This window comes from Aspergillus chevalieri, chromosome 5, assembly GCF_016861735.1.
Source record: "Aspergillus chevalieri M1 DNA, chromosome 5, nearly complete sequence".
Taxonomy (NCBI): Eukaryota; Fungi; Ascomycota; class Eurotiomycetes; order Eurotiales; family Aspergillaceae; genus Aspergillus; species Aspergillus chevalieri.
In genome coordinates, this window is record NC_057366.1 from 586,872 (window position 1) to 613,189 (window position 26,318).

At 50.1% G+C, this 26,318-nt stretch overlaps 8 protein-coding genes across 8 annotated transcripts; 4 read left to right on the plus strand and 4 right to left on the minus strand.

The window, feature by feature from the left end:
- Positions 1–2: 2 nt before the first annotated feature.
- Positions 3–805, minus strand: his3 (imidazoleglycerol-phosphate dehydratase HIS3; the record flags this gene model as incomplete). Its single annotated transcript, XM_043279901.1, has 2 exons — positions 3–418; positions 487–805. 2 exons carry the CDS (start codon positions 803–805, stop codon positions 3–5), a joined length of 735 nt encoding a protein of 244 aa, XP_043137534.1.
- A 417-nt stretch (positions 806–1,222) lies between these two features.
- Positions 1,223–1,748, plus strand: ACHE_50211S (uncharacterized protein; the record flags this gene model as incomplete). The annotated part of the gene is made up of 2 exons (XM_043279902.1): positions 1,223–1,315; positions 1,365–1,748. 2 exons carry the CDS (start codon positions 1,223–1,225, stop codon positions 1,746–1,748), a joined length of 477 nt encoding a protein of 158 aa, XP_043137535.1.
- A 1,203-nt stretch (positions 1,749–2,951) lies between these two features.
- Positions 2,952–6,980, plus strand: ACHE_50212S (uncharacterized protein; the record flags this gene model as incomplete). The annotated part of the gene is made up of 1 exon (XM_043279903.1): positions 2,952–6,980. The coding sequence occupies one exon, from the start codon at positions 2,952–2,954 to the stop codon at positions 6,978–6,980; it is 4,029 nt and encodes a 1,342-aa protein (XP_043137536.1).
- Positions 6,981–10,037: 3,057 nt separating this feature from the next.
- ACHE_50213A (Pet127 family protein) lies at positions 10,038–12,558 on the minus strand (the record flags this gene model as incomplete). Its single annotated transcript, XM_043279904.1, has 4 exons — positions 10,038–11,679; positions 11,730–11,793; positions 11,843–12,299; positions 12,355–12,558. The coding sequence occupies 4 exons, from the start codon at positions 12,556–12,558 to the stop codon at positions 10,038–10,040; spliced, it is 2,367 nt and encodes a 788-aa protein (XP_043137537.1).
- Positions 12,559–14,440: 1,882 nt separating this feature from the next.
- ade1 (bifunctional aminoimidazole ribotide synthase/glycinamide ribotide synthase) lies at positions 14,441–16,935 on the plus strand (the record flags this gene model as incomplete). Its single annotated transcript, XM_043279905.1, has 2 exons — positions 14,441–14,726; positions 14,783–16,935. The coding sequence occupies 2 exons, from the start codon at positions 14,441–14,443 to the stop codon at positions 16,933–16,935; spliced, it is 2,439 nt and encodes an 812-aa protein (XP_043137538.1).
- A 612-nt stretch (positions 16,936–17,547) lies between these two features.
- Positions 17,548–19,166, minus strand: act1 (actin; the record flags this gene model as incomplete). The annotated part of the gene is made up of 5 exons (XM_043279906.1): positions 17,548–17,778; positions 17,832–18,634; positions 18,779–18,834; positions 18,994–19,024; positions 19,160–19,166. 5 exons carry the CDS (start codon positions 19,164–19,166, stop codon positions 17,548–17,550), a joined length of 1,128 nt encoding a protein of 375 aa, XP_043137539.1.
- A 4,629-nt stretch (positions 19,167–23,795) lies between these two features.
- fes1 (Hsp70 nucleotide exchange factor FES1) lies at positions 23,796–24,496 on the plus strand (the record flags this gene model as incomplete). Its single annotated transcript, XM_043279907.1, has 2 exons — positions 23,796–24,194; positions 24,248–24,496. 2 exons carry the CDS (start codon positions 23,796–23,798, stop codon positions 24,494–24,496), a joined length of 648 nt encoding a protein of 215 aa, XP_043137540.1.
- A 365-nt stretch (positions 24,497–24,861) lies between these two features.
- On the minus strand, positions 24,862–25,585 carry ACHE_50217A (UPF0220 family protein; the record flags this gene model as incomplete). The annotated part of the gene is made up of 4 exons (XM_043279909.1): positions 24,862–24,925; positions 24,983–25,080; positions 25,150–25,410; positions 25,487–25,585. 4 exons carry the CDS (start codon positions 25,583–25,585, stop codon positions 24,862–24,864), a joined length of 522 nt encoding a protein of 173 aa, XP_043137541.1.
- Between the last annotated feature and the right edge of the window lie 733 nt (positions 25,586–26,318).

Consider the following 26,318-nt stretch of genomic DNA (forward strand, 5'->3'; position numbering starts at 1 on the left):
GTCTATAGAACACCCTTCGTACTAACGATATCCCCCGCCCCAACCTCCCCCTCCCCGCGCCTCGCACAAGCCGTCCGAACAGCAACAGCCAACGCCTTGAACGCACTCTCCGCCCGATGGTGGTCATTATCCCCATACGTGCACCCGATATGCAGCGTGACGTTCGCCGCCTGCGCGAAACTGTGCAGGCCATGCGTGATCATCTCCGTGCTCAGATCACCGATCTTCTCGCGCCGGAAACCGATGTTGATCACGGACCAGGGGCGCGAGGAGAGGTCGATGACGGCCCACGAGAGGGCTTCGTCGAGGGGAGCGTCGCCGCGGCCGAAGCGGGCGATTGAGGCGCGCGCGCCGAGGGCTTGTGTGAAGGCGCTGCCGAGCGCGAGGAAGGTGTCTTCTGTTGTGTGGTGGTCGTCGACTATCCATTACCCACTATTAGTATATATGCGGATGTACAGAGGAGAGGGAGGGGAGGAGGTGACGCACTGTACAGATCACCCTTAGCCCTCACAGCCAAACTCCACCCGGAATGCTTCGCCAGCGCATGCAGCATATGATCCAAGAAGCCTATCCCCGTGCTGATAGTGATCTGCTGTGTGGCCGTGAACTGTGTCGCGTGCGCGGCATCCTTCTGCGGGATTATGCCGTGTTTCGCGGCTTCTGCTTCTTGGGGATCGGTGGGGGAGGGGAAGTGGTCGGAGGGTTCGTAGGCGGGGAGCACGCCGCCGTCGAGGGAGAGGGAGACTTGGATTTTGGTCTCATTGGTTGTGCGAGAGATAGACGCTGTGCGAGGGGTGAAGGGCATGATGGCGGTTGTTTGGCTTTCGGGTTTGAAGGAGAAGGTGATTGTATGTGGGGGAATTCTTAGGACTCCCTTTTGATACAATTGAAAATTCGAATTGGAGGAACGTGATTCGTCCCGCATGGCGGAGCGGGGGGATTTTGATCCGGCTGCGTCATGTCGGAGTTCATGCCGGAGTTCATACGGAGTACAGAGTACAGTGAGTACAAAACCCTGGATGAAATCAATTGTCTGGCTGGCCCAGTATCTATTATTGTCTGTTATTCCTCCATCTGTTTATAGAGAACTTATCATTTATCCTGATACGCGCCTGATCAATACTGCTATTCCGTACCTCCGCCGGTATCTCGGGATTTGCTTTATTGAGCTCTATTTTCCAAGTACACGGACGAAATCACATAACACTACTACTCAGACGAAATGCCTCCCCCGTCAGACCAAAGAGCAGACATCGAACCCCCGGAGGAAATCACCACAGAAGCCGTCAAGGGTTTCTTAGCTGGTGCATTTCGGGTACGCTCATTCCAACATACTCCTACAGAATTGGAACTAATAGTCGCAGTATGGCTCCATCTCCATCCTTGCGCATATGATCATGATCCTCCCTCATCCCTTCACATTCGCAACCAACGCCGGCCCGCCACAACCACATCAACCAGGTTCACAACCACGAGCACGGAAACCACCCCCCTTCACAAAGGAATACTTCCGCGCGCGCTTCCTCCACAGACCCCTCGAAGGCTTCTCGGAGTGGATCTCCCCGACCGCCCGGGTATACCAGGGCCTCACTCCGCAGTTCAAGGTGTTTTTGCAGATCGCAGCGATGACGTTGGGCGGGTGCGTGTGGGCGGAGAGACGGGTGGCGGAGTATATTGATTTTATGCGTAAGGTGAAGCGGGTGCAGAGAGTTACTGCTGAACGGGAGAGCTTGGTTAGTGGTAGGTAGGTGAGCTGCCAGGGTAGTCTACAGGGTCTGGACTGGCAGGTGTTCTAATTTGAGCATGGCCAAAGTACGTGTATATAGTAGGGTCAGCACGGATAATTGGATGGATACGGTTGCGGAAACGGAAGAGGACTCCGATGTCTACGGAGCTTTGAACTATTGCAACGTAGATGGGGCGAGACATTAATAATGAGTCGCCTCACTGCGCTCCACCTTGGAGTTATAGTGGTATAGTTGTATGATGCGTAGTGCTAAAGAGTAGGATGGTGTACGTAGGAGCTGTCGCAACATGGTTACTATAGTATTGCTTGCAGCTGCCAATGCAAATATTGGCCGTCTGGAAACCGGATCTATCCATGGAACTATGTGGAGCGAAATTAATATGGAGGATTGCCGGTGGTTGTTTCAAGAGGAACTGGAGTTTGCGAGACAACGTTAATGGGAATAGAATAGGAACATGCAAAGTATGTACGAAGTACTTGTAAAGTGTGCTCTAGCTATCTGTAGTACTATCGTATGCGTCTCATTACTCTGTACAAGGTACTCGTAGAGTATCCCGCTTGACATCATTTGATCTGCGTGGATCTGATTTTCTCCGGATTTCTTTTTCTCCCCTTTTCCTTTTCCTCTGTCTCACTTGGTTACTTTCTTCTCTCTACTTTCTCTCCTCCGTGTGTTTCTCGGGTGCTGGTCTCTCTCTCTTCGCCGTTTTCGTCTCTTCTTTTCCCTTTTCCGTCGTTTTGCTACTGTTTTATTGATTGTTCTGCGGGCCGTTACAATCCTACTCTACTCTACAATCCCATTCTCTTTCTTCCCTCATTCTTTCTTCTAATGGCGCCTTGACGGTCTGCTGTAAGTGTTCTTTTTCCCGTGCTCTCTCCGTGTCGCTGGTGGAGATTTTGGTTCCAAACCTGCCTCACCATTCCATCCCCAACACTCTTCTTTTTTCTCACACTTCATCTACTTTAATATTCACAATGGACCTAGGCTAATCCTGCAGGAACCTTCTGTACATATTTCCATCCCAGTACATACAGTACATACTCCCCGGTCGATGTGACCTGCCGGCCTCTCCTACCATTGTCACCGCTCGCTGTCCTTTTGTGTTTTTTTTTTTGTTTTTCCTTGGTCCAATTGGTTTGGTTGAATTGAGTTTTTTGTCCTTTTCGTCTTTTTTCTTTCCCTCTCTTCTACAGGACTCCCGTCATGGCCGACAGTTATGGCAGAAAAGAAAGAAGAAAAAGTCTCAGCGTGTTCAATCCTTCGTCCACGGCCGCTAACTTAACCGCTTCCCTCTCCCACGATCGCTCCCCTTCCGACGAAACCCATGTTCTGAAGAAACGAAAAAACCGTCGCAACTCCGTCTTCTTTGGCGGCAACCGAAATGTCAGTCCCCAGCCTCAGAATCTGGCGGCGTCCGCGACTGCAGATGCCGAAATAGCAGCATGGGCCGCCTCCATGGCCTCCTCCACTCCCCCGGAGGCCGTCGCTCGTCCCCGACGGAAATCGCTACAGAAAAAACGCACCTCCGTTTTCGGGTCTCTCCGGTCGCTACACTCGTTCGAGAACGACGATGACACCAAGTCCACCGGGCGCTCCAAGAATTCTTCCGGGGATGACGACGATGCCTCCGCCGCACGGACATGTATGATTGGGAATATGGTTCTACATCATGGCGAGGTTCAAACCACTGGTGGCATGTGGAGGAAAAAGAGCCAATTTCTCGTCCTTACCAACACCCATCTCGTCCGTTTCAAGAGCCAGAAGAAAGCCGCTGAAGCCTTCCCGTCCATTCCTGCCTCCTTCGAACGCCCGAATACCTCGAGTAACCTGCAACACCACCGGCAGTCCATAGCCTCTGTCAGTTCGATTCAAGATGCGCAATTGTCCGCCGCCGCAGATACCTCCGTCGGCATCCCCCTGAATAGTATTATCGCCGTCTACATGCTGGACGATGGGAGATTCTCGTCCACGGTTGAGCTCGCCTACGTTGACGACCGCACTCACAAGGCCGCCTTCGTGCAGATGCAAACGCCCGAGATCCAGGAATTGAATCTGTGGATGGTGGGAATTCGTTCGGCAGCTGAGATGACTCGCATGTCCGATCCATTGCCCTTTGGCCAGAGAACCATCGAGCATGTTGCGCGAATACTAGAGTACGAGCGGGATTACGACCCGGAGACATTTCGCATGTTCCGTGTTATTCAGATGGCCTCCAGCGGTGTCAGCAGTGGTAGCATGCATGGGAGCACTGGGAGCAGCAGCGGCAAATATCCGGCCCGGACGTCGTCTGAAGATATCACCAAGCTTTCCCCTACCGGCTGCTATCTCGCCCTTGGATCGCACAAGCTGCACCTGATCCCGTTTCAGCAGAAACCGACCCACCGTGGTTCCGTGGTTTCCTTGCCGGATATGGAATCTGCATCGTCATTTGGGCTGATGAACCTTACGTCGCTGTCAATGGAGTGGGGAGACGATAGCCTTCACCTGACTTTCCGGGTCCCGCTTCGCAAGCCCTTTTCGATCTTCCTGGCCTCGGTGCATTCGCTGGAAATTGCCTTCTGGATAAGGCAGCATACCGAATTCTTGCGGCCGCTTTGGATCAGACAACCCTTCGATTTCATTGTTCCCCGCGACCTCGATGACGAAAGCATCTTTCCTCCTGTGACGCTCGATGAGGACTATGGCTGTTTCGACCGGACGCTGGTTGCGTACTCCGCCAGTTATGATATCGATACATCCAATATCCGTTACACCATCGACATGCAGTGTGAGGATGCGCCGTGTTTCAAGCTTCTGCCCCCGGCATATACGAATCGCCAGAAGTACACATCCCTGGAGTTGATTGCCGTTTTGCGGGCGTTGCGTTACAACGAGTCCTTCCGGTCGATCTCGTTCAACCGTGTCAGTCTGGATGCGCTGCAAGGCATTCGCGATCTGCACGGTGTGGATAAGGATGCCCGCCTGACTCGCGCGGGCTCACCGGTTAGCATCCCCGGGCAGGAGAATCTGTCGGTGCTGTCACAGGAGATTCGGGCTCTGACCCTGAAGAGCAAATATCTCCGGCGCATGGATTTCTCGTATTCTCTCAGTCGGGTACCTCAGTCGAACAGTGAGAGTCATGACCCCGGCTGTGGTATTCCAGAGGCTATCTTCCCCGTCTGCCGGCGGGAGCTTACGAGCGTGGACTGGGTAGTGCTCAACGGGATCAAGCTTGGTGACTCTGACCTTGACTACCTTGTCGACGCAGCTTCCCAGAGATCAAGTCATCTGCGGGCTCTGGAAGTGGGCAACTGCGGCTTGTCGGTTCACGACATTGATCTACTTCTGTCGACCATTGTCGCTCAGGAGTCGACGCTGGAAGCGATTGACATCTCCGGAGTGCAGGGTCGCCTGAATCCGTATGTGCTGCAGCAGTACATTGGCTACTTTAGTCAAATCAGGAAGATCAATTTGTCGCGTATCTCCCGAACCTCAGGACCTGAACCGCTTATCACGGCAGAAACGCTTTTCCACTGGCAACTTGATGAGTTATCATTGAGCCAGACACCCGTGAACACGCAGACCGTGGATGCAATTGCCATTTACTTGGCGAGTAAGCAGTCGTTAGGATTGCGGGTGCTTCATCTCGATCAATGCGGACTGAACGGACAAGATGTGGCTGTGCTTCTGCATGCGATTGCTTCAGCGAGCGAAACACCACGCGAGCTTCATATGTACGTTAACGAAAACCGTCTCGACAATGGCTGCATCCAACTGTTTAAAGCCATTGGTCAGAACGAGACCCCGTCGCATCTGTCGATGAGAATGATCGACTTCAAGGAGGAGAAGCAGTTTCGGCTTCTCGTGGACGCGCTTCGCAAGAATCGCTCGCTGCGGTTCCTGGATATCTCCAAGGCGTCGCTTCCGTATGATGCGGGGCCGGATACGTGCAAGTCGCTGCAGGCGATGTTTGAGGAGAACGATACGCTGGAAGACCTGGATATCAGTGGGGACAGCGCGCATTTGGATGTGGCCCGGTTTGGCATTGGACTCAACCTGGCATTGACTGGTTTGAAACTGAACAAGTCTCTGAAGGTGCTGAGGATTGAGCATCAGAGGCTTGGTCTGCAGGGCGCAAACACTCTGTCGTCGGTCCTAGAGGACAACACCAGCCTCCGTGAGATTTACTGCGAGAGCAATGATATCAATCTGCAGTCTTTCACGGTCCTGGTCAATGGCCTGCAGCGAAACCGGTCCTTGTTAAGTCTCTCGTGCATGGATCGAGACCGGGCCCAATCGCTGAATAAGCTGCGCCGGGAAATTGAGGGGTTGAAACGGGAAGTTAACTATGCCCAGAGCTCCGCGTCAAGCTCGATCCGACGGTCTCTCCACGCGGCTGTGACTGTGGGTCATGCAGCGGTTGGGAACAAGCTGACCAAGAATCCGCCGCCGGCCGGCCACCACCGCAGTGGGACCATGTCCTCTTCTTCGGTGGCCCCGCAGGTTCTGGACCATGATGTCGATTTTGTCTTGCAGTCTCTCCACCGAAAATGGGATGCAGAGGTTGTGCGTCTGCGACGGTATCTGTTTCGCAATTACAACATTGCCAGTGGGATGGATGATGAGCCTGCGGTTGAAGGTGACGACGCTTACAGCGATGGACGACCAAATACCGCAGCAAGCTTGGGGACAATGTTGGAGAACCTCAAATTCGAAGTCACCGTCTCTGCGGACGAGTTGCCCAACGTCCAGCAAGCATCACCGCCACCCCCAACGGCATCGACCATGGCAGAAGACGACGTGGAAACACCAAAGGCTGCTCCTGGCACCCACCTGGATATCTTCGACAGTCTGGATGCTGAGCCGACTGGTATAATGTTGGACCAGCGACAGCGTCCCCAGACCGCTCCCTACTTCGCACCTGAATACGCACCCACCTCTTCCGCACGATTGGCCGTTCCTGTTCCCGCAGTGCCACCCACAGTCGTCAAGCCCGGCAGTGTTCGGAGTGCCCGCAGCTCAAGTCTTGTATCGTCCAGTACTGGTACTGCCGCGAGTTCACGGAGCACCTACGGTACTGCGTCATCAGCACTAAAGGGCTTTCTCGGTTCAAGCGCATCCAAGGAACGACGCAAGATTGAAAAAATGAGACCCGGGCTCTGTGTGTCGAATGACAAGGCCCCGCAGCTGGACTGGGCTCCTCCTAAACTTGACTGGGCGCCTCCCAAGGTTGACATGGGAGGTTTTCAGTGAAATCTGGACATGACTTTTTTCTTCTTCTTTGTACAGCATGGTGTTCCTTTTGTCAAGGGGCACACCTTCCGACAGGACTTTCGGTCTACATACTTTCTTATGTCCTAAGATGACTGACGATCACATCTAAGTTCAACACGAAACCGTCGACCACTTTTTCTTTTGATTCTTATCGATCTTGACTGACATGTGTCAATCTGTCTATGCTTTTACATTTCTTTGTGTCTTCTCAAGGGATGTCTATTCGGACATTCCCGACCTCTTATCTTGGATACGATACGAGGCATTGCATTCATATTACCGTCCTTTGCTATTTCTTTTTTCTTTCCCTTTTCTCTTTTTCATCACGGCCAGCAGGCGTTTCACAGTTTCTTTTACAGCACAGGATATACCAACTTTGTATCTTGTACCGATTAAGCGGCGCACGTGGGATTTATTAGTTTTTATTTGGTTGTTCGATTGGTTGGATGGGTGCTTAGGGCTAGATCCAAGGATTGAGGCGTTCCTTATCTTTTCTATTTGTTTGTTATGTATGGATTTGGGGGGTTTCCTTTTTCTGATTCTGATCTTTTTTTTATTTCGCTTCATTTCATTTCTCCCTGCCAATACGATATTGGAGGAGGCGGGTCCTAATTGATAATTTGATAGATTTATTCAAGAAGAGAGAACATACATTTGCATACAGAGGCCAGCCAGGTTACTTCGTTCTAAGTATTCGTACACATAATATAGAACTGTTAAGTCCCCACGAATCCTTCTGCAGCTGTTGAATCTGAAACTAGAATGCCTTGTTGGCGAAGAAATGAAATTGGGCAGGATAGTCGCTTGGTCCTGCGCTCGATCTAGTTCCTATGAGTTGTGGCCTTGAATAGTGGAAACCAAGACCGGAAGGTGTGCGTGCAGACAACTAAGCATGATGTCTCATTCATAGAGGTAACGTTTCAACGGGCAGCTCCTTATACGAACGAGGAGGGATATCTTATCACCTGTGTCAAATTAGCAAGAGTATCTTCGACTGGGACAGAGAGAGTATTGTGACTTTCGAAAGGGTAGATAGCTCAGCGCCGTAATTTTTAGAAACCCTAAGAAAGATTGCTCGTGGGTAAGTCCCTTATCCAAGCATATCTTCACGAGGGCTTCAAACATGTCAGAGTCAGGGGGAGAATTGGCAATGGACGCTTCGCCCGAAGCCGAACAGAAATCAAAGGTAGCCACTTGCCACAGAGAACGGATTCTTTGCATTATTCCAATCAGACCGTTTTGCTTTTCAGATATTGAATAAGGCCCATGGAGTAGCCGAACGTCTCCAGCTCGCTCATACGTTTTCTTCATTTTCTCCTTCCATGCCGGTGGCATGCAAAAGGTTGCAAAAGCCCAAATTGAACTTTGTAACAGAACGATCTGAGATGAAGTCTGTTTTGGTTCGACATCTTTTTTGACGTGATGGGTGACAGGCCGTATATGTCGTTCTAAAAGTTTATCTCGGTTTCTTTCTGGTTGAATACCGAGGATTAGGGCAGGACCTATATTGCCAGGAACAATTCCATGTCCAAATAGGCAAATAATGTGTGCAATAGTGTCCAGGGCCAATGCATTCCTGGGATTATTGATGGCAGTTTAGATGTGAACATGATTGATCTGTCAAACGCATGAGAAATACCGGTAGATGAACGCCAATGCACTAATCTCCCCTCCATATATTCCTTCTAATATTAGTCACATACTTGCAAAAAAAAAAAAAAAACTAATTATGGTAAACCAGGGAGTATGGCATTTTAGTACTTCCAAGGACGAATTCTACATCCAGGGTGTCAATTCTTGCACGCCATTGGAGTATGGCTTGTAGATCGTTTGTGTTTTCTGTGCCTTGATCTCCTTATAACCTTTCGACAAGGCTTTCCCCCGTCACCCCGTCACAGGTGAGGCATTAACATCGACCCCAAAAGTATCGTGCTAAGTATAGACGTTTTCGACTGTTGAGAGAGAATCTTTGATCGGTTGCTTATACTGTATATCAGTTATTATCTGGCATTTCATCACTGCGTGCAACCAGATTAAATGCATACAAGTGCATAGATCCGCCTCCAAGACCTCTATCACACTTTCTTCAGAGATTTCTGGTAACAGACATCAAGCTTTGCTTTCCCGCCATCTAAAAGCTCGTAAAGAAGCTCAACGAGCAACTACCCGCATCACGATTAGCTACCGAGAAATGAACATCCATCTACTTCTTCTTTCCATCGGATGATTTCTTATATCAATCCGCGCGTATTCCGACTTTCTCTATTGGATATTATTCACATGAACAGGTGCAATGGCCATGTAGAAGGTAGCGAAACCAACATTTGTAAACAGGGCTCACTTGGCTGAATGATCTGACAGATACCACAATTTGTTCATCGAGGTCAATAAAGCATAGCGAACGTTATCTGTGGGTTCATTGTCCTCGGCAAAATAGGGCGCCGCTACGTAGCCCTGTGAACCTTTTCTCAGAAACGTAAAACATTTGCCCAGATTATCTTTTCCCTCAGGAGATCCTGTAGAGGCCGTTGGACGACGGTGGTCAAACAGGTTTTATGGGTGCAGCGGCTTGGAAACAAATTCTCGATAGTCTAGTGGCTATAGTGCAGCAGTTTGGAGATGATGTAGCCAGGGAATGGGATAGTTGACAAGATGGAGTTATGGGTTAAGACGTTTCTATTTCTTGTCTGCGAGTATTGCTATGATGCTTAAGTCTAGATGTCTGAGTGAATAAGTATCTATTAGGGCAACAGTGTCACCACAGATCAGGCATTATTCATCTACAGATTACAGTGACTGGCATGGAAGGCAACTGTAGAGATAAACCCATGTTAAAGAGAAGCTAGCCAGGGGCACCCAAGACCCAATGCAATCATTCATTCATTCACCCAAACAAAGCAATTAAAACCAGCAACCCATCTAAAAAAGAAGACCCATAAACAATACAAATATTATACATCAATCAATGGCCCCATGTCTCATCAAGAGACATAACCACATTCATAAAAAGAAAAGGAAGAAAACAAAAGAAGGCTTTTATGCAGATTCATCCAAAACCACAACGCCCTTCTCCTTATCAAGCTTCTCCTGCTCCTGCCGGAACTTGCGTCCTGCCTTGCTGATTTCCCGGAGCTTGCGGATGTACACGTTAGCCGCAACATCCGTCTCATCCTCGCCGCGGCCCATGAGGGACTTTTGACGGCGGCGTTGGCAGGATCCGTAGATTACTCGTGCCTTTTCAGTTGGGAGCTCGATGAGCTCGTAGTCTACTTCCCAGTTATGGGTTGCTTTGAAATCGGTGGGGCGCTCAACTTCTTTGCCGTTGACCTTGTTTTTGATCATGAGGGTCATGGCGAACAGTTCGCGCTTTTCGGTTGGTTCTTCTTCCTTCTTTGTCTCTGTGGTGGCAGAGTCCTCCGAGGATGTCGCTTCAGAAGGCGTCTCAGAAGGTGCTGTCGACTCCGATATGGCGTTCTCAGTTGCGTCCACTTCCTTTGCATGCTCTTGTGTGGCTTCAGTCTCGGATGGTGCCTCTGCTGCACTCGAAACATCATCCTCGTCGCTCTTTGGTGACAAGTTAAGGATTCGTTGCTGGTAGGCATTGATTTCGGCTGCGTTCCTCGTTTGGATAGAGTTGATCTCTTCATCGGTCACAGGCTCCGCGAATATGTACATGAACGGAGTCGCAGCGTCGCGCGTTTCAAAATGGAAGCGCAGGGATCGCTCGGGGAATCTCTCCGTAGCCTTATCGAGAATCTTATTCCAAAGTCCCAGACTGAGTCGGAACTCCGCGTCTCCTAGAGCAGTATCGGACTGGCCGTGCAGCGTCTGGTCCAATTCCGGCAAGCTCACGTACTGGAACCCGAAGATGCGCTCAATGTTGTGGAAGGCCACGAAGATACCATCCATGCGGCCTATTCGCACTTGTAGCGAGTACTTGAGGAAAGCAGCCCGGATCATGTCGAAGAATTCACGCTCGTAGGACTCAAACGCGCCGTACTGGCCTTTAATCTCATAGCCAAGACCGTGCTCAAAGTTCTGTGCATCCATGCGGATAGATACGACCGCTCGTGTCTTCAGGTCAAACATTCCTGTTCCAGGGAGCCGGGGATCGTAGGCGTCAAGCTGGGATCTCATGACGAAATCACCTAGAGTGGAGTAGTGGTAGGATTCCGGTACTGCTTGTTCCTCTTCAGGGGTGATCTTATTATCGCTTGACCTGCGGTATCGCTCAAAGTCCTCTTTGGGTAATGTCAAGAGCTTTTCCATGGATTTTCCGAGGTTCATGAGGATGTTGGCGCTATCAAATTCTTTATCCGCATCAATGGCATATACACCGTCTTGGTAACGGAGGAACATAGCCGAAGGTGCCCGCAAGAGCCGGGTGAAAGTCCGCAGCTTATCCGGGAACCCTTGAGACAGAGTCTGTGTATTGATCCCTCGCCACGAGGAGAGGAGGTAATGGAATTGTGAAAGAACAGAAGTCATACTCGACGACGAACCGACATATTTCTTTTTCTCTTTCCGAGCTATGTCGCGTAATGTGGTGTCCTTGGAGGATGTAATGTATTCTTTTAGCGCAGCAAAGTCGAACTCGGTGACAGGCATGATGGAACCCAGATACGGGTCAAAGTTGTATACCCGAGATCGGGGGTCACGGAGGTTGTAGACACCGGGGCTAGGCCTCTGTTAGTCCACGTTGGCATTGCAGGAAGAGGAAGAGCTCACTTAAACAACACTCTCTCGAGACCAAAGGAAAGACGAGGGACTTCTGCCGTTTCCACATCCAAAGCTGCGAAAATTAGAAAAGCTTCCCGGGTATAGACAGAACAGATACTCACGTGCAAGTGCCACCTGCTCTTTGTTGAGAGAACCAGTGTCTCTCTTGTGCGATTCGTTGAGAAGAAACGCGACATTTCCAGCACTCTCTCTGTCGGCATTGGTTGCAGTCCTCAATTTTTGAGCCGGGGTCAATTGCGGACCTTTGCTTATCGCTGAGAGTACATCCGGCTTGCCTTTGGCCTTTGCCTTGGCCTCGTTGGCTTTGGCCTGATTGGCTTTGGCACGCAATTCAGCTTGTTCGGCTCTTTTCCGTTCCTTCTCTTGTATTGCGGCTCTCCGTGCCTGTCGAGCTATTGCTTTTCGAGTTTTCCGCTCAGTGTTTTTCTTGTCCTTGGACGTCTTCAAGGTTTTTTGTGTGGCTTGAGTGGCCGTCTCAGAGCCAGGCTCTCCTTGCGCGGCTGGTTTCTGTTCATCCTTCGAAGTAGATGGCTTCGTTTCGACTAATATGCTTTTGTTCTTTCACCATGGTCAGTATTCTTTCCTTCATAGCGAAAAGAGCAAGCATCCCTACCTCCGGGATAGGTGCGGAATTCGGAGGCGCATTAGACTGGCCCGTCCCGTTGGCAGCTGAACCATCGCCAGGCTCATTGCGACGTAGAAGAGTGGTGTGAAATGGGCGCGAACGGATATTGCCTCCAAACCTCCGGGTTAAACACGACAAGCAGACATGTTCGCGGAGGGGGTCTGAGGCAGACCGTAGCGAAGCCCGAAACATTCAGGCCAGGGTGTACTGCTCAGCGGGGTTCGTATTCGAGAATCGTTTAAGGAGATCTTCGAGTTGCGGAACGTAGGGAGAATTTGGCGCTGGCGATGTCTGCAGGAGCTTTTTTATCAGAGGGCATTTTTATCATTTCTCTTTTTGCCTCCGCTTTGGCCGTATGATGCGTGCTATTGGTAATTATGTCCACCGCCTTGCTCACCGGTTTCAGCGGCGAATCTCAGCGCTTGATTTGGTTATAGATTGGCCCTACTACTAGACGAAGATATCAATTACTTTTCATGCCCTTTTTTGTTTGGATGCTATATAGGATGAATTGTCTAACAACGTGCGCTAATTGTCTTGAATCCTTTTTTGAAAGCCATCACGCATGGTTTCCCACTTCTCGTGTCAAAGTCCATTTCTTGTGCTAGCGTTCGAATTCCATTCATGTATGCCATTAAAAGCCAGTCAAGTAGATGACTGCTTCTAAAAGAAACCACTCGCTCTTTGACCAAGATGAATAGCTTGAGCCTATCACCTGCTTTACCCGACATGAGGTCGGTTTTCGCGCCAGACGAGTAAACGAGTTAGTCCAACAAGTCGAACAGATTATTAAAAAGTGGCGAGCACCGGGGTTCAATGCCCTTTTAAAGAAAAAAAGAAAAATGCGTAGTCGCAGGCTGCAAAAGTCATCGGTAATATTGTAAAGTAGTAGGACAAAGGGCACTGGTCTCCACAGCGGCATTTGGCCAAAACCTGTCGTTTCATATTTGAACCACTTTTTCCAAAGCTGAGGGCTCTTTGACGAACACAATGCTCACAGAACCATTGCAATAAAATGGTGTTCACTCTACCCTTCCTAAGACTTTATTACTTCATTATCCTTGCTCCCCAAGGTCCGTACTGTATCAAAGCGTCGTCAATGTCATGGGCGATGTCTCGAAACATTTGTATCCTTGAACGAAAGATCTCCAAGACTGGACAGCGCTTGGATCGATCCAAACATATGGGCGACTTGAAAAATGTTCGGAGCCAGAGAGTGTAGACAAGAACACACGCATCACTACAGAGTCGCGACATGACAAACGACGGGCAGTGTGCATCATGACTGGAAGCATTGTCAGTAAGTTTGCAAGACGTTCCTAGAGCTACTAGGAACACTTGCTCGTCAGAGGTCTTCTTTTTAGCTATCCAATTCGAGAACCGCTTAGAGATAGGAAACGTGGCGGTTATCGCGCAACTGATATGGTCGAGATCCGTCATCCATGCACAAAACTATGCAAGTGCATCCCTTAGCTCTGTCCATAGGGAGTCCTTGTCAAATAAGGATATAGAACTTGTCCGCAATTATCGGGATGGCGGATGACAGTTTCTCGGCTCTTCTCATAATCAGCTCACTGGCATTGACGATATGGAGTGTTGGGCAATCTATTCATTATAGCTAGAGCATGTAATAATGAAGCGTGCGGTCATCACATAGTTTGTCGTGGATGTAAGAAGCAAGTTTCTGCCACCTTAAAGCAACCTGCGCTTCCTTAGCGCCTTTTAGTAGAACTCAGCAAGCAAAAACAGATTTTCTGCTTCATTTACTGATGGAATGGTAGTGGTGGTTTGTATAAAGTCAATCCGACGTCGGAGAAAAGCCGCCCCGCCGTTCCGTCCGAGAAAGAAAAAAAGATGGGATTTTCTCCAGAACTTCACTTGCACTTTTCTCGCTGTCCTCGCGGCTGTTTTTGGGTGAGTTCTCTCCTTTTGTTGTTGATTTTGTTTTTTTGAATTGCCATTGTTGTTCTATATGTCTTGTTGAGATCCGTCTGCGAGATATGAGGGGCAATATGCCCCTCCCTCGCGATATTAAACAAGAACATAGCTGATAAGAACAGGAGAAGCAGACACAATGTCACACACCCAAGATCAATTGCGCATCCTCATCGTCGGTAACGGCGGCCGGGAACATGCCTTCGCCTGGAAACTGAGCCAGTCGCCCCTCGTCAGCGCCGTCTACGTCGCACCTGGGAACGGTGGTACTGGACTTGGTGATGACAACAAGATCTACAATGCCAATGTCAAGGGCAACGATTACCCAGGACTTGTGGCTTTTGCTCAGCAGAACGGTGTGAATTTGGTCGTTCCTGGCCCTGAGGCTCCTCTTGTTGAGGGTATCCAGGGTTATTTCCAGGCCGGTTAGTCACCCTCTAGAGGCAAAGCGCGCGCAAAGTACTAACTGGTAATTAAACAGTCGGCATCAGATGCTTCGGTCCCTCCAAGGCCACCGCCCGTCTCGAAGGCTCCAAAACTTTCTCGAAGGATTTCATGAAGAAACACAACATCCCCACCGCGCAGTACGGAAACTTCAACGACTACGAGAGCGCACGCCAGTACCTCGACTCCGTGGACCACCAGGTCGTCATTAAGGCCGATGGTTTGGCTGGGGGCAAGGGTGTCATCATCCCCACAACCAAGGAGGAGGCCCACCAGGCTCTCCGGGAGATGATGGTTGACCTCCAGTTCGGCGAGGCAGGAAACGAAGTTGTCATTGAAGAGTACCTCGAGGGTGACGAGCTCAGTGTCCTCACCTTCAGTGACGGCTACACAATCCGATCTCTCCCTCCTGCTCAGGACCACAAGCGGATCTTCGACGGTGACCAGGGCCCCAACACCGGTGGCATGGGCTGCTACGCTCCTACACCCATTGGCACCAAGGAGGTCCTTGAGGAGATCGACCGCACCATTGTGCAGCCTTCCATCGACGGAATGAGAAAAGACGGCTACCCCTTCGTTGGTATCCTCTTCACTGGTCTCATGATGACCAAGACCGGCCCCAAGGTGCTCGAATACAACGTCCGCGGCGGAGACCCCGAGACCCAGACCCTCCTCCCCCTGCTCAGCGACGACACCGACCTGGCCCAGATCATGGTCGCCTGTGCTGAGCACTGGCTGGACGGAGTCTCGATCAACGTCAAGCCCAACTTCTCCACAACCGTTATCGCCGTGGCCGGCGGCTACCCTAACTCGTACGCCAAGGGCAAGGCCATCACCCTCGACCCCACCCCCGAGGGCACCCTGATCTTCCACGCCGGCACAACCCTCGCTGGCAACCAACTCCAAACCTCCGGCGGGCGTGTCATCGCCGCCACAGCCACCGCCTCCTCCCTCGAAGAAGCAGTCCGCAAGAGCTACGAGGGCATCGCCACCATCCACTTCGAGGACATGTTCTACCGCAAAGACATCGCCCACCGCGCCTTCCGCCAGCGGGACGCCGTCGTCTCCCACCAGCAATCCCTCACCTACGCCTCCGCCGGCGTCTCCATCGACGCAGGCAACGACCTCGTCAACCAGATCAAATCCTCCGTCGCCCGCACCAAGCGCCCCGGCACCGACGCCGTCATCGGCGGCTTTGGCGGCCTTTTCTCCCTCCCGTCTGCAAACTCGTCCTACCACCCGCACTCGCCCACCCTCATCGGCGCTATCGACGGCGTCGGCACAAAGCTCAAGATCGCCCACGCCGTCGGCGCCCACGACACCGTCGGCATCGACCTCGTCGCCATGAACGTCAACGACCTCGTCGTCCAGGGCGCTGAGCCCCTCTTCTTCCTCGACTGCTACTCCTGCGGCAAACTCGACGTCAGCATGGCCTCGCAGTTCGTCATCGGTGTCGCGGAGGGCTGCGTCCGCGCGGGCTGCGCCCTGATCGGCGGCGAGACAGCCGAAATGCCAGGCCTCTTCGTCGGCAACACGTACGACGCCGTCGGCGCCGCCGTCGGCGCAATCAACACTTCCGGCCCCAACGCCCGCCCTATCCTACCGGAAACCTCCACGATGAAAGAAGGCGACGTGCTACTCGCCCTGGCCTCCTCGGGCCCGCATTCAAACGGCTACTCGCTCGTCCGCAAGATCGTCGAGCGCTCGGGGCTCAATTACACCGACCCAGCCCCCTGGAACAAAGACGAGACACTGGGCCGCGCCCTCCTCACCCCGACTCGCATCTATGTGAAATCCATCCTGAAAGCACTCTCCTCGTCGCCCGCCAGCAGCGCCTCCAACTCGTCCTCCGCGATCAAGGGCCTGGCACACATCACGGGCGGTGGACTCGTCGACAACGTCCCACGTATGCTCCCCTCGACGCTGACCGCGCACATCGATGTGGGGTCCTGGAGCCAGCCACCTGTGTTTGAGTGGTTGCAGAAGAACGGGAATGTTGATGCGGCTGAGATGGCGCGCGCGTTTAACTGTGGTGTTGGTATGGTTGTTGTTGTTGAGAAGGGGTCTGAGGGTGTTGTTAAGGGGCTGTTTGAGAGTGAGGGCGAGACGGTTTACCAGGTTGGTGAGCTTAGGGCTAAGAAGGCGGATGAGGAGGGGTGTGTGTTGAGTGGGTTAGAGACCTGGAATTAGATTGTCTATGTTGATTTGGTCGCTTTCGCTATTTACTTTGTTTTTATGTTTGTTATGGCACATGATGGACGAGATGAAATGATAAAAGTCAGTTATGGAATCAATAGTATACCACCACCCTATATAACTGGTCTGCAGTGGAGTCTTCGAGGCTCTGACATCAGTCGAGACTCAAGTAGAACTATGCTGACTTGTGGATCTGGGGAGAGCTCTGGAGATCCGGGAGCAATACAACATTTAAATTTATAAGGTCTAACGCAACGCAAACAGAGAAGAAATGAACAGGACATGGTGTAGGCAATATGTAGTACAGGTACAGGAACAATACGAAGAGAATCACCACCATCCATCACTCAAGACGGGCCCAGACTACCGTCTCGAGGATGCTCTGGACGAGAACTAGCGTCAAATAAACCGTCTCTATTCCACAACTAAAATAAAGTTCCTTTTTCTTAGGCGATCCTTCTCGTCATCAGGTCAGAAAAGGTCCGCATGCCACACTGTCCTGCCTTTTGATACGCCAGAAAAGAAGTACGAACAAGAAAATCAACCACATGAATGAGCTATATCCGTTAGACTGATTCTGTATTCCTTAAGAGGTGCGGGCTTACCTTAGAAGCACTTGCGGTGGACGATCGAAGGGCCGCTCTCGTCGTACTCCTGCTTCGAGATCCACATCTGCTGGAAGGTGGACAGAGAAGCCAGGATGGAACCACCAATCCACACAGAGTATTTACGCTCAGGAGGAGCGATGATCTTGACCTTCATCGACGAAGGAGCAAGAGCGGTGATTTCCTTCTGCATACGGTCGGCAATACCAGGGTACATAGTAGTACCACCAGACTAGTTTCGTTAGTATAACGCCTTCGTTTATATCACAGGAGAAAAAAACTTACCATGACAATGTTGCCGTAGAGATCCTTACGGACGTCAACATCACACTTCATGATGGAATTGAAGGTGGTTCCGTGGATACCACCACCTTCCTGACCAAGGACGGAAGGCGAGAAGAGAGCCTCAGGAGCACGGAAACGCTCGTTGCCAATGGTGATGACCTGACCGTCGGGAAGCTCGTAGGACTTCTCGAGGTTGGAGCTCTGAGCAGCGGTCTGGAGCTCCTGCTCGAAGTCCAGAGCGACGTAGCAGAGCTTCTCCTTGATGTCACGGACGATTTCACGCTCGGCGGTGGTGGAGAAGGTGTAGCCACGCTCAGCAAGGATCTTCATGAGGTAATCGGTAAGGTCACGACCAGCCATGTCGATACGAGAGATGGCGTGGGGGAGGGCGAAACCCTCGTAGATGGGGACAACGTGAGTGACACCGTCACCCGAGTCCAGGACGATACCGGTGGTACGACCGGAGGCGTACAGGGACAGGACGGCCTGGATGGAGACGTAGAAGGCGGGGGCGTTGAAGGTTTCGAAGACGATCTGGGTCATCTTCTCACGGTTGGACTTGGGGTTGATAGGGGCTTCGGTCAAGAGGATGGGGTGCTCCTCGGGAGCGACACGGAGTTCGTTGTAGAAAGTGTGGTGCCAGATCTTCTCCATGTCGTCCCAGTTGGTGACGACACCGTGCTCAATGGGATATCTGAGGGTAAGGATACCACGCTTTGACTGTGCCTCATCACCGACGTAGGAGTCCTTCTGGCCCATACCAATCATGATACCATGGTGACGGGGACGACCGACAATGGAGGCTGTAGATTTCCTGTCAGTTCTTGTTTCATATTATTTTTTTTTTGACGTGCAAGTTTTCAGGTATGGCACTTGACGCAAGGGCAGCTGATACCGTCTGAAGAACACGGCATTGTTGGGAAAGGGGGATGGCGGGGTTGACTTACGGAAGACAGCCCGGGGCGCATCATCACCGGCGAAACCGGCCTTGCACATACCCGAACTGGAGAGTGTCAGTAGGATATTCAAGCAATGCCATAGTCCCTGTTCAAGTGTTGCTTCGAAGTTTCTCGACCGGTCGGAGCGAGATCGTAGCTAGCGACCGGATCGTGGTGTGCCCAAAGCAGCAACACGAGGGGAAAAGGACAACAAACAAACGTACCCATTGTCGATAACGAGAGCAGCGACTTCCTCTGTAGGTTTGAAAAGAAGCAGAAGTTAGTCTCGATGCAAATTATAGATAAAGAAGGATGGAAGGGAGGACAAAAAAGCAGCTCGAGGCGTTGAGCGTCGCACGAGAAGCCGCTGAGGTGTCCGGAAGAGCTTACCTTCCATGGTGGCAGAAATGAGATTACAACGGGGTAGAGATTATTAGGAGGGAGAGAGAATATAAGAGAAGAAGAAAAGAGAAGATGAGAGAGAAGAGGTGGTTAAAAAAGAAAAGGTGGTGATGGTTTATTTGCTGGAGAGGGAGAAGGAGGAAGAAGAAGAGAGGAAGAAGGGAAGAGGGAAAAGAAGAGGGGGATTAAGGAGAGGAGCGTACAGGACAGTAAAGAGTCTAGTGTGGCCGCCGGCAGTCGTCGTTGTCCACCGCCACAATCCCCTATCAATTCTACATACAACGACTACAGACAACTACACTTCTTCTTCACTATATGGATATAATAATAATATATCTGCCTTGATGATGATGAATCTCTTTCTATGATTACACCTCTGTACGATGTCTGTATACTCTGCACTCAGGCAGAACCGTTTGTAGTGTAGCGGTTCAGATGGCAAACCCATTGCGCATCCTCGTGGGGCCTTCAGGTCTCGGTCCTCCGTCCGGAATCTAGGGAATCTTCTATTCAGGGTACGGGGTATTCGCTATTGTCGTTAGGCGTTCACATCTACTCGTACTTTGAAGACTTGGAGTCCGGAAGTTGACACCCTGTCATTGTGTGGAGTCGACTATTTGGGTATTTATGGAGATTCCTATTCTTAGTTTCTTCTAGGGGGATTTGCGCTCACTAACGGCACTATTGCCTCCTTTTCGACTTTCGAACATTCCATATTAACGAGTCTACGTACTTGTACAGAGTACTCTCACTCTGCTCCTATATAAGTAAAATACCCTGAACTGTTGTGCGGAATCGGATACCGCCACTCGGCCCCGCGAGGCTGATCTTTCCATGGTTCCAGGGTCCTGTATACGAGTACGGTGTACGTCAGTCTCAGCCTCACTACGGAAGGCCAAGAATAATCGTTTATAGAATGGTATTACTGATGCTATGAACCTTAGAGGGTGTATCTAGACATTGATCGAGTTGAGTATCCCTTCCAGATTCCAAACCTGAGGCGACAATGCACCGAGTCCAATCAAAAGAGAGCACTGGTCAGAGGGTCTTTTATCATGGGAAATGCTATACATATAAACCACTTCGGCGCCTTACTTCATAAAGAGAACAACTCAATAGGTGAGCAAGCTCCGTAGGGCTCCGTACGAAACCCATGAACCGCTTGTGACACCCATCACGGCTTGAAGATGCCAATAGGACCTTGCGAATATGAAGCAGGGCTGCCACGATCAATATGGCCCAATCATTCATGCCTTCGGCTCTTGGTTTGTCCCAAAAATCATAGCTCTTTGGGAATAAGAAGGCATTTGCGCATTTAGCCTCCTTCAGCTACTCCATGGACAAAAGCAGTGAAGGTCAACCCAGGTCCAAGCACGAGCCTCTGTAATCGAAGGGCAAAGAACTTGGTAGGAAAGATTTCGTGCCTGCTTTGGGCAATCAAGAGACCACTGATCAATTCGCTTATTGGCATTCCGTTGTTACAAGAGAACCAACTTACTGGCCATTTAGCACCTCCAAGTCTCCCGGCTTCGCCTTTAGCCAGGAAACCATTTGAGCACTCTCCTGCATTTGGATACAGTCAGAACGAATTGCTCTGGACTAGACAGTACCGGAGAGGTACGTTGGTACGTTCCCGTCATTTTCGATTCATTTCTGTGACAACCTGGTCTTGAATCTTGATCCGCTTCGTAGGCCCGCGTTGAAACGAGTTTCAAGGGAATTGGTTGTATAGCTTGCTGCGAAACTGATTGTGTCTATGCCAACTTCACTGAGATTCTCAACGGACTGTTGAATAATTTAGTGTGTGAAGCAAGTCCATGCATTCATGCACTTCATATGCCTCAAACAGACACCAATAGTGCTTGTGGGCCATAAGACCAAGCCCTGACAAATGGATGTCCTGATCTAATGCCAGCTGCAGCTGTTCCAGCTTGGCAAATTATGCCTCAATGAAATTGCCACCAGTACGCTTGACTTCCACAGCCAACAAGATTGGAATGATATGCAGGATATCCATTGTGATGCCCAGGCAAACGTGTGCTGGCCAGCCCGAGATATAATCAATCAATCAATCAATCAGACATGCAGGGTGGTGCATAATCGATCTTCTTGTTAATTATGAGGGGACAGGAGCTCAGGAGCAGGTTTGCTTTAAAGCTCTAGGTCTGCTGTTTTAAGGTTAATATATAAAGTACATGGCATTACGCGACCAACTGACCACCTTCCTCGACTTGTTGCCGGGGATAGCAGCGCGATAGAGGACTTCACCGACCACTCCAGAGTTGAGCGTATTCTCATCCTGTTAGAAGCGGCAGCATTTGTGTTGTAGAACAGGACAATGCGATGGCCGTTGACGGCAAACCCAGCTAGCTGTAGGAGAGGCTCAATTACTCCTCTCACAACCCAGGAGGTCAACCTTCCAGGTCTTCAGTTAAGATGCCCCAGATGCACTGGGCGACGATTGGGAACTTTCTTTTGTTTATATTGGACCGTGATAGTGCAATTTCAGGCGGTGCTATCTTATAGCATAGCTGGAGCCCTTAATATTTGAGAACCCGGTCTCTTTTGACCTCGAGGATTCCCTTCACATCGCGATCATTTTCCAAAGCACGCCGTCAGTATGCCTTGTATTTGGCCTTGTTGGATTTCCCCCAATTTTGGACGTGGTCGAATTCCTTCTAACTCCTAGGATTTGCTCCAGGAGTGAGGAAACCGCTATTTTCACGATAAACTCGTCATCCGCGGAGGGTAAGGAGGCAAATAGCCAGATGAGACAGGTGTAGGCTGGGTCAACCCTCCACTCGAGGCTACTTCAATGACGGTTGAGAAACACTTCCAGCACGTCGGATCGAGGTATCCTATCGTCTTGGTATCTGCGTGCAGGCACCTAAGCAATCGAAATGGTCTTCGCGTAATTGACGAACCTAGTGCATTACATCGAAATGTAGTATTAAAGGCACATTCGATGTGTAACCAACTCTTTAGCCCTGGCCCATTAAATCAGTATCATACTTTACTTTGAGAAATCCTTAAGTGACGGGATTATCTATTCCTCTTTGCCATTTCCATTCACTTCATGTAGAGTGGACCTTTTCTCCTATTTCAATATGCGGAACTTGGTGTCTTCAACGGGTTGACTTGTCATATATCGATTCAGAAGGTCATACGGGGCCATATCCTTAGTATTGAGATTGTACAGCTGCAACATGCAAATGGGTAACCTCTTACTCATTAGACTGCGCTTATACGATCCTGCCCTGCTCGTTTATGACGGAAATTATCAGAACTTAGGGTTGGCAATTAGAATTTATTTGATGGCATGATGTCAATTAAATTTGACTCATCGGGATAACAATATGATATTTGAATTATGAAAGCGGCCAATCTACTTCTCATCGTTTCGAGTATTGTAAGGACCTCACCGCGCAGGAGCTGGTTTTTACTCACAATTGCATGATATAACACAATCATTGCATGCGGACAGCCAAGGCAAATATTTCGAAAGTCTGTAACAGGCATCTATGCTGTCCAATTGGGCATCAGGTTCTCGATATTCGAGTTTGGATTATGTTGCCATATGCCCTGAACAAGCAGACTTGATCCTTCAAACCTCTTGACTATGGATTGGGAATACACACGTGGGTAACCACTTCGTTATACTGCTCAACGAGACCTCTATACCAGCTAGCTCTTGGAGCATCGTGAAGTAATAATTGCGTGGCATAATGACCAGCATGCATGCGAGAGATACCCTTTGAAATTATATCTGGACGAAGTATGTCTCGCTTGTCCACATGTCTGTCAAAACTATCAAGCATTTCCTGGGCCATTGAGTCTCCGTCGGGCTTGATGGGGAATCATACTAATTGGAAAGATGGCAAGGGCTGGAAAACCCGAGTCTATTCTGTCGCCTGCTGCGTTCGTCCTTCTTCTTCGTGATTGGAAATCTCGAGCCTGTTTTTGAGTCGCTCAATGGTCGATGAGTCTGTCTATGGGGTCTTGAGGCCTTCTGTCTCATTATATGAATGCTGTAGATGACGGATCATGACCTGTTTTTGCTTTGTAAGTTCCTCTTCGTCGACCTTCAACTAAGAGATATGAAAATGCTGGAGCAGCTTCTCAGCAGCTCCATATATGCTTTGCATCGTGCTAGATACAGGTACAGCTATAGCGTATAGTAGAAGAACGTCTGAGTATAGTGACTGGTCGATCGTATTCAAAGCGGCGGCGTCATTCATACTCGTACTCCGCTATTATTCTCCATGAGTACGGTCGTAGCAGCCAGACATTGCATAGAATGTTGTGAAATAACAGCAACGAAATATTTTACTGTAGATAGGCCATATAATATAGTAACCTAAATAGGTAATAGGTCTCTCCGCCACCGACAGCGGTGGAACGGAGTGGAAGAATCCCGCCACTGCATGAATCATCCATTCCGCTCAGATTCTATTTCCTACAAAATCAGAGTCTTATCTCGCAAACTATCTACAATATATACCTGTGCAATTTTGAGTCCTTCTATTCTCGACCCTCGACGAATTCATCACCGATTAAGTTACGCGACGACCCCACCAAATCTATCTAATCAAATTCATCCCACCTACAGCCACAACTACCCACCATGGCCATGGACCCCAACCTCAACAGCCTCCTGAAATGGAGCATCAACCAACAAAACACCGACGCCAATGCCACAGGTGTCGCGCCCACAGAATCCGCCGCCCGCGGCCTCACACCCGAAATGCTCTCGAGTCTTTTTGGCGGCCCCTCCGACGCGGACCTAATGAAAGCGGCGATGGCAGCGCTGCACTCCGACGATGTCAATCTCGAGAATAAGATGATTGCGTTCGACAATTTCGAGCAGATGATTGAGGGTATTGATAATGCGAATAATATGGAGCCGTTGGGGCTGTGGACGCCGTTGGTGCAGTTGCTTGAGCATGAAGAGGCGGATATGAGACGGATGTCGGCTTGGTGTATCGGAACTGCGGTGCAGAATAATGAGAAGGCGCAGGATAAGGTATGTCTTTCCCTCTTATCTGATATTCTTATGAAATTATACTAATTGTCTAGTTGATTGTGTTGAACATTTTCCCCAAGCTGGTCTCGATAGCCACCTCCGATCCCGCCCCCGCCGCTCGCAAGAAAGCTGTTTATGCGATTTCCTCCGCTGTCCGGAATTACCAGCCTTCCATGGACGAGCTCGTCAAGCACCTTCCCGATGGATACCCCCGTGGCGAGAAGGTCGATGCTGGTGACATGGAGGCTGTCGATGCGATCATCGACAAGCTGCGGGCTCACCCATGTGAACCTTCTGCATGAATTACGAGATTGGAATAGTGTCAAGGATATACGAATGCGAAGACGAACCATAGCGTCCACTGTGACAAGTGAGGCGTACTCCGGTCATGAGAGAATGACTAGCATCTGCTGTCGCGTCAAATGATGGCCATGCCGTGATAGGCTGTCGTCCCTACTTGCGACGCTAATCTATTTACCGCGTGTGTTGCGCAGTTTCTACATACAAACTGGGATACGGGGAAAAGCCACTACCTAGCACAAGTCAAATAAAGCAATCATGAACAAGCTAAAAACACAATCATTGCAATACGCCAACCTAGCTACCAATCGACAATTGACCCAGACCGAAGAAAACAAGCAGTTGTAAATAGTATGTAGACATCATCCTAAAGAGTGAGGTTGTACGTGTAGTCGTCCTCGATGTTCTGAGAAATCCATAGCACAACAGAACTACAGCAATTAGCATCTGCCGGACCAAACCAAAGAATAGAAAAGCGTGAGACAAACCTCAGCATAACCATCCCATTCGCAACGACATTCGCAACCCCAAAATACAACGTCGGCATCGGATATCCCTGGATCAAATACTTAAGAACCATAACCGTCTACCACCCAAGTTAGCAACCCATTCCCATACCCCAAATCCCAGGAGTATACATAGGAAAGGAACTCACCACACTCCCCGCCAACCCCCCAGCCAACAACGCAAACCCCAAAAACAACACAAACCGCGCCTTCCACGCAACCCCATCCCCACTATAGCTCCAGCTATCCGCCTGCAGCCTTGACTTCTCGATAGAATTGATCACCAGCATCCCCAGCGCGGAGCAGATCCCGGGGATCCAGTCGACGAATTTCACATGCACGTCAGAGCCGTTGCGCGAGCTGTGCGAGAAGGCGGCCGCGTCGATGAGAAAGAAGAATCCGATCGAGAACTGTTTACCACGCGGTATATTAGTTTATTGGTTTCTGGTTGGAGGATATGATATGTAGAGGGCGAATAAGATGTACCAAGGCGCCGGAGGTGTAGACACCCGCGTTGCGGACGGTGTTGTTATTGAGCCATTCTGGCTTGGAGAAGCGGAAGAGGCGGTTGTTTGAGACGTCCATTTTGAGTTGTGTTGGGTTTGCGAAGAACGCGGGCGTATTTCTGTTGATAGCGGTTGGATGCAGCTGGATGCCGGAGTTGGCGATGATGCAGTCCGTCGTCCGGTAGCGTCACGTGATATATACAGCTACAAAACCTCTCTACTTGTCTGATCTCTTTGCCAGTTATTTATTCTAATGTATTGTTTGTATGCTAGTTGTTTCTATAATTATATATGGTCATAAGTCATAACTCATCACCTGTGCCAGACAGGGCTAATTCTCCTCGCAAAATAGTCTCAGGAACTCATCGATATACCCCATGGCGTTCTTCTTCTCCAGTAAAGGTGGAGGAACCTTTACACCCTCGTTATTTGGGACTGGTTCTTTCAGATACTTTCGTAATGCAAATGTTGATGCTCGGTATGTAGCATGGTACATAGCCTTGAACTCGTCTTCCTCGGTGGAATCGGCCGTCACTATGCGTGGATCCTTTTCGTCCCCTTGGAATTTATCTTCTGTATTCTTGCTTGTCTTCGGTCTGTTGTATCCATACAGACGCATACAAGTCATTATAGTGCGTGTAATGGTGTTCTTGTTTTCTGAAAGGATGGTCTCCGCGTCTTTGGGAGTTTCTGCGGAAGACTCTTGTTTCGTGTCTGACGAGAACAATCCCGGTGATTGTTCGCGTTTTAGAGAGGACTCTATGAACGGTGTCGGTGTATTCTTCCTCGAAACTGTTCCACGCGCGTATCCC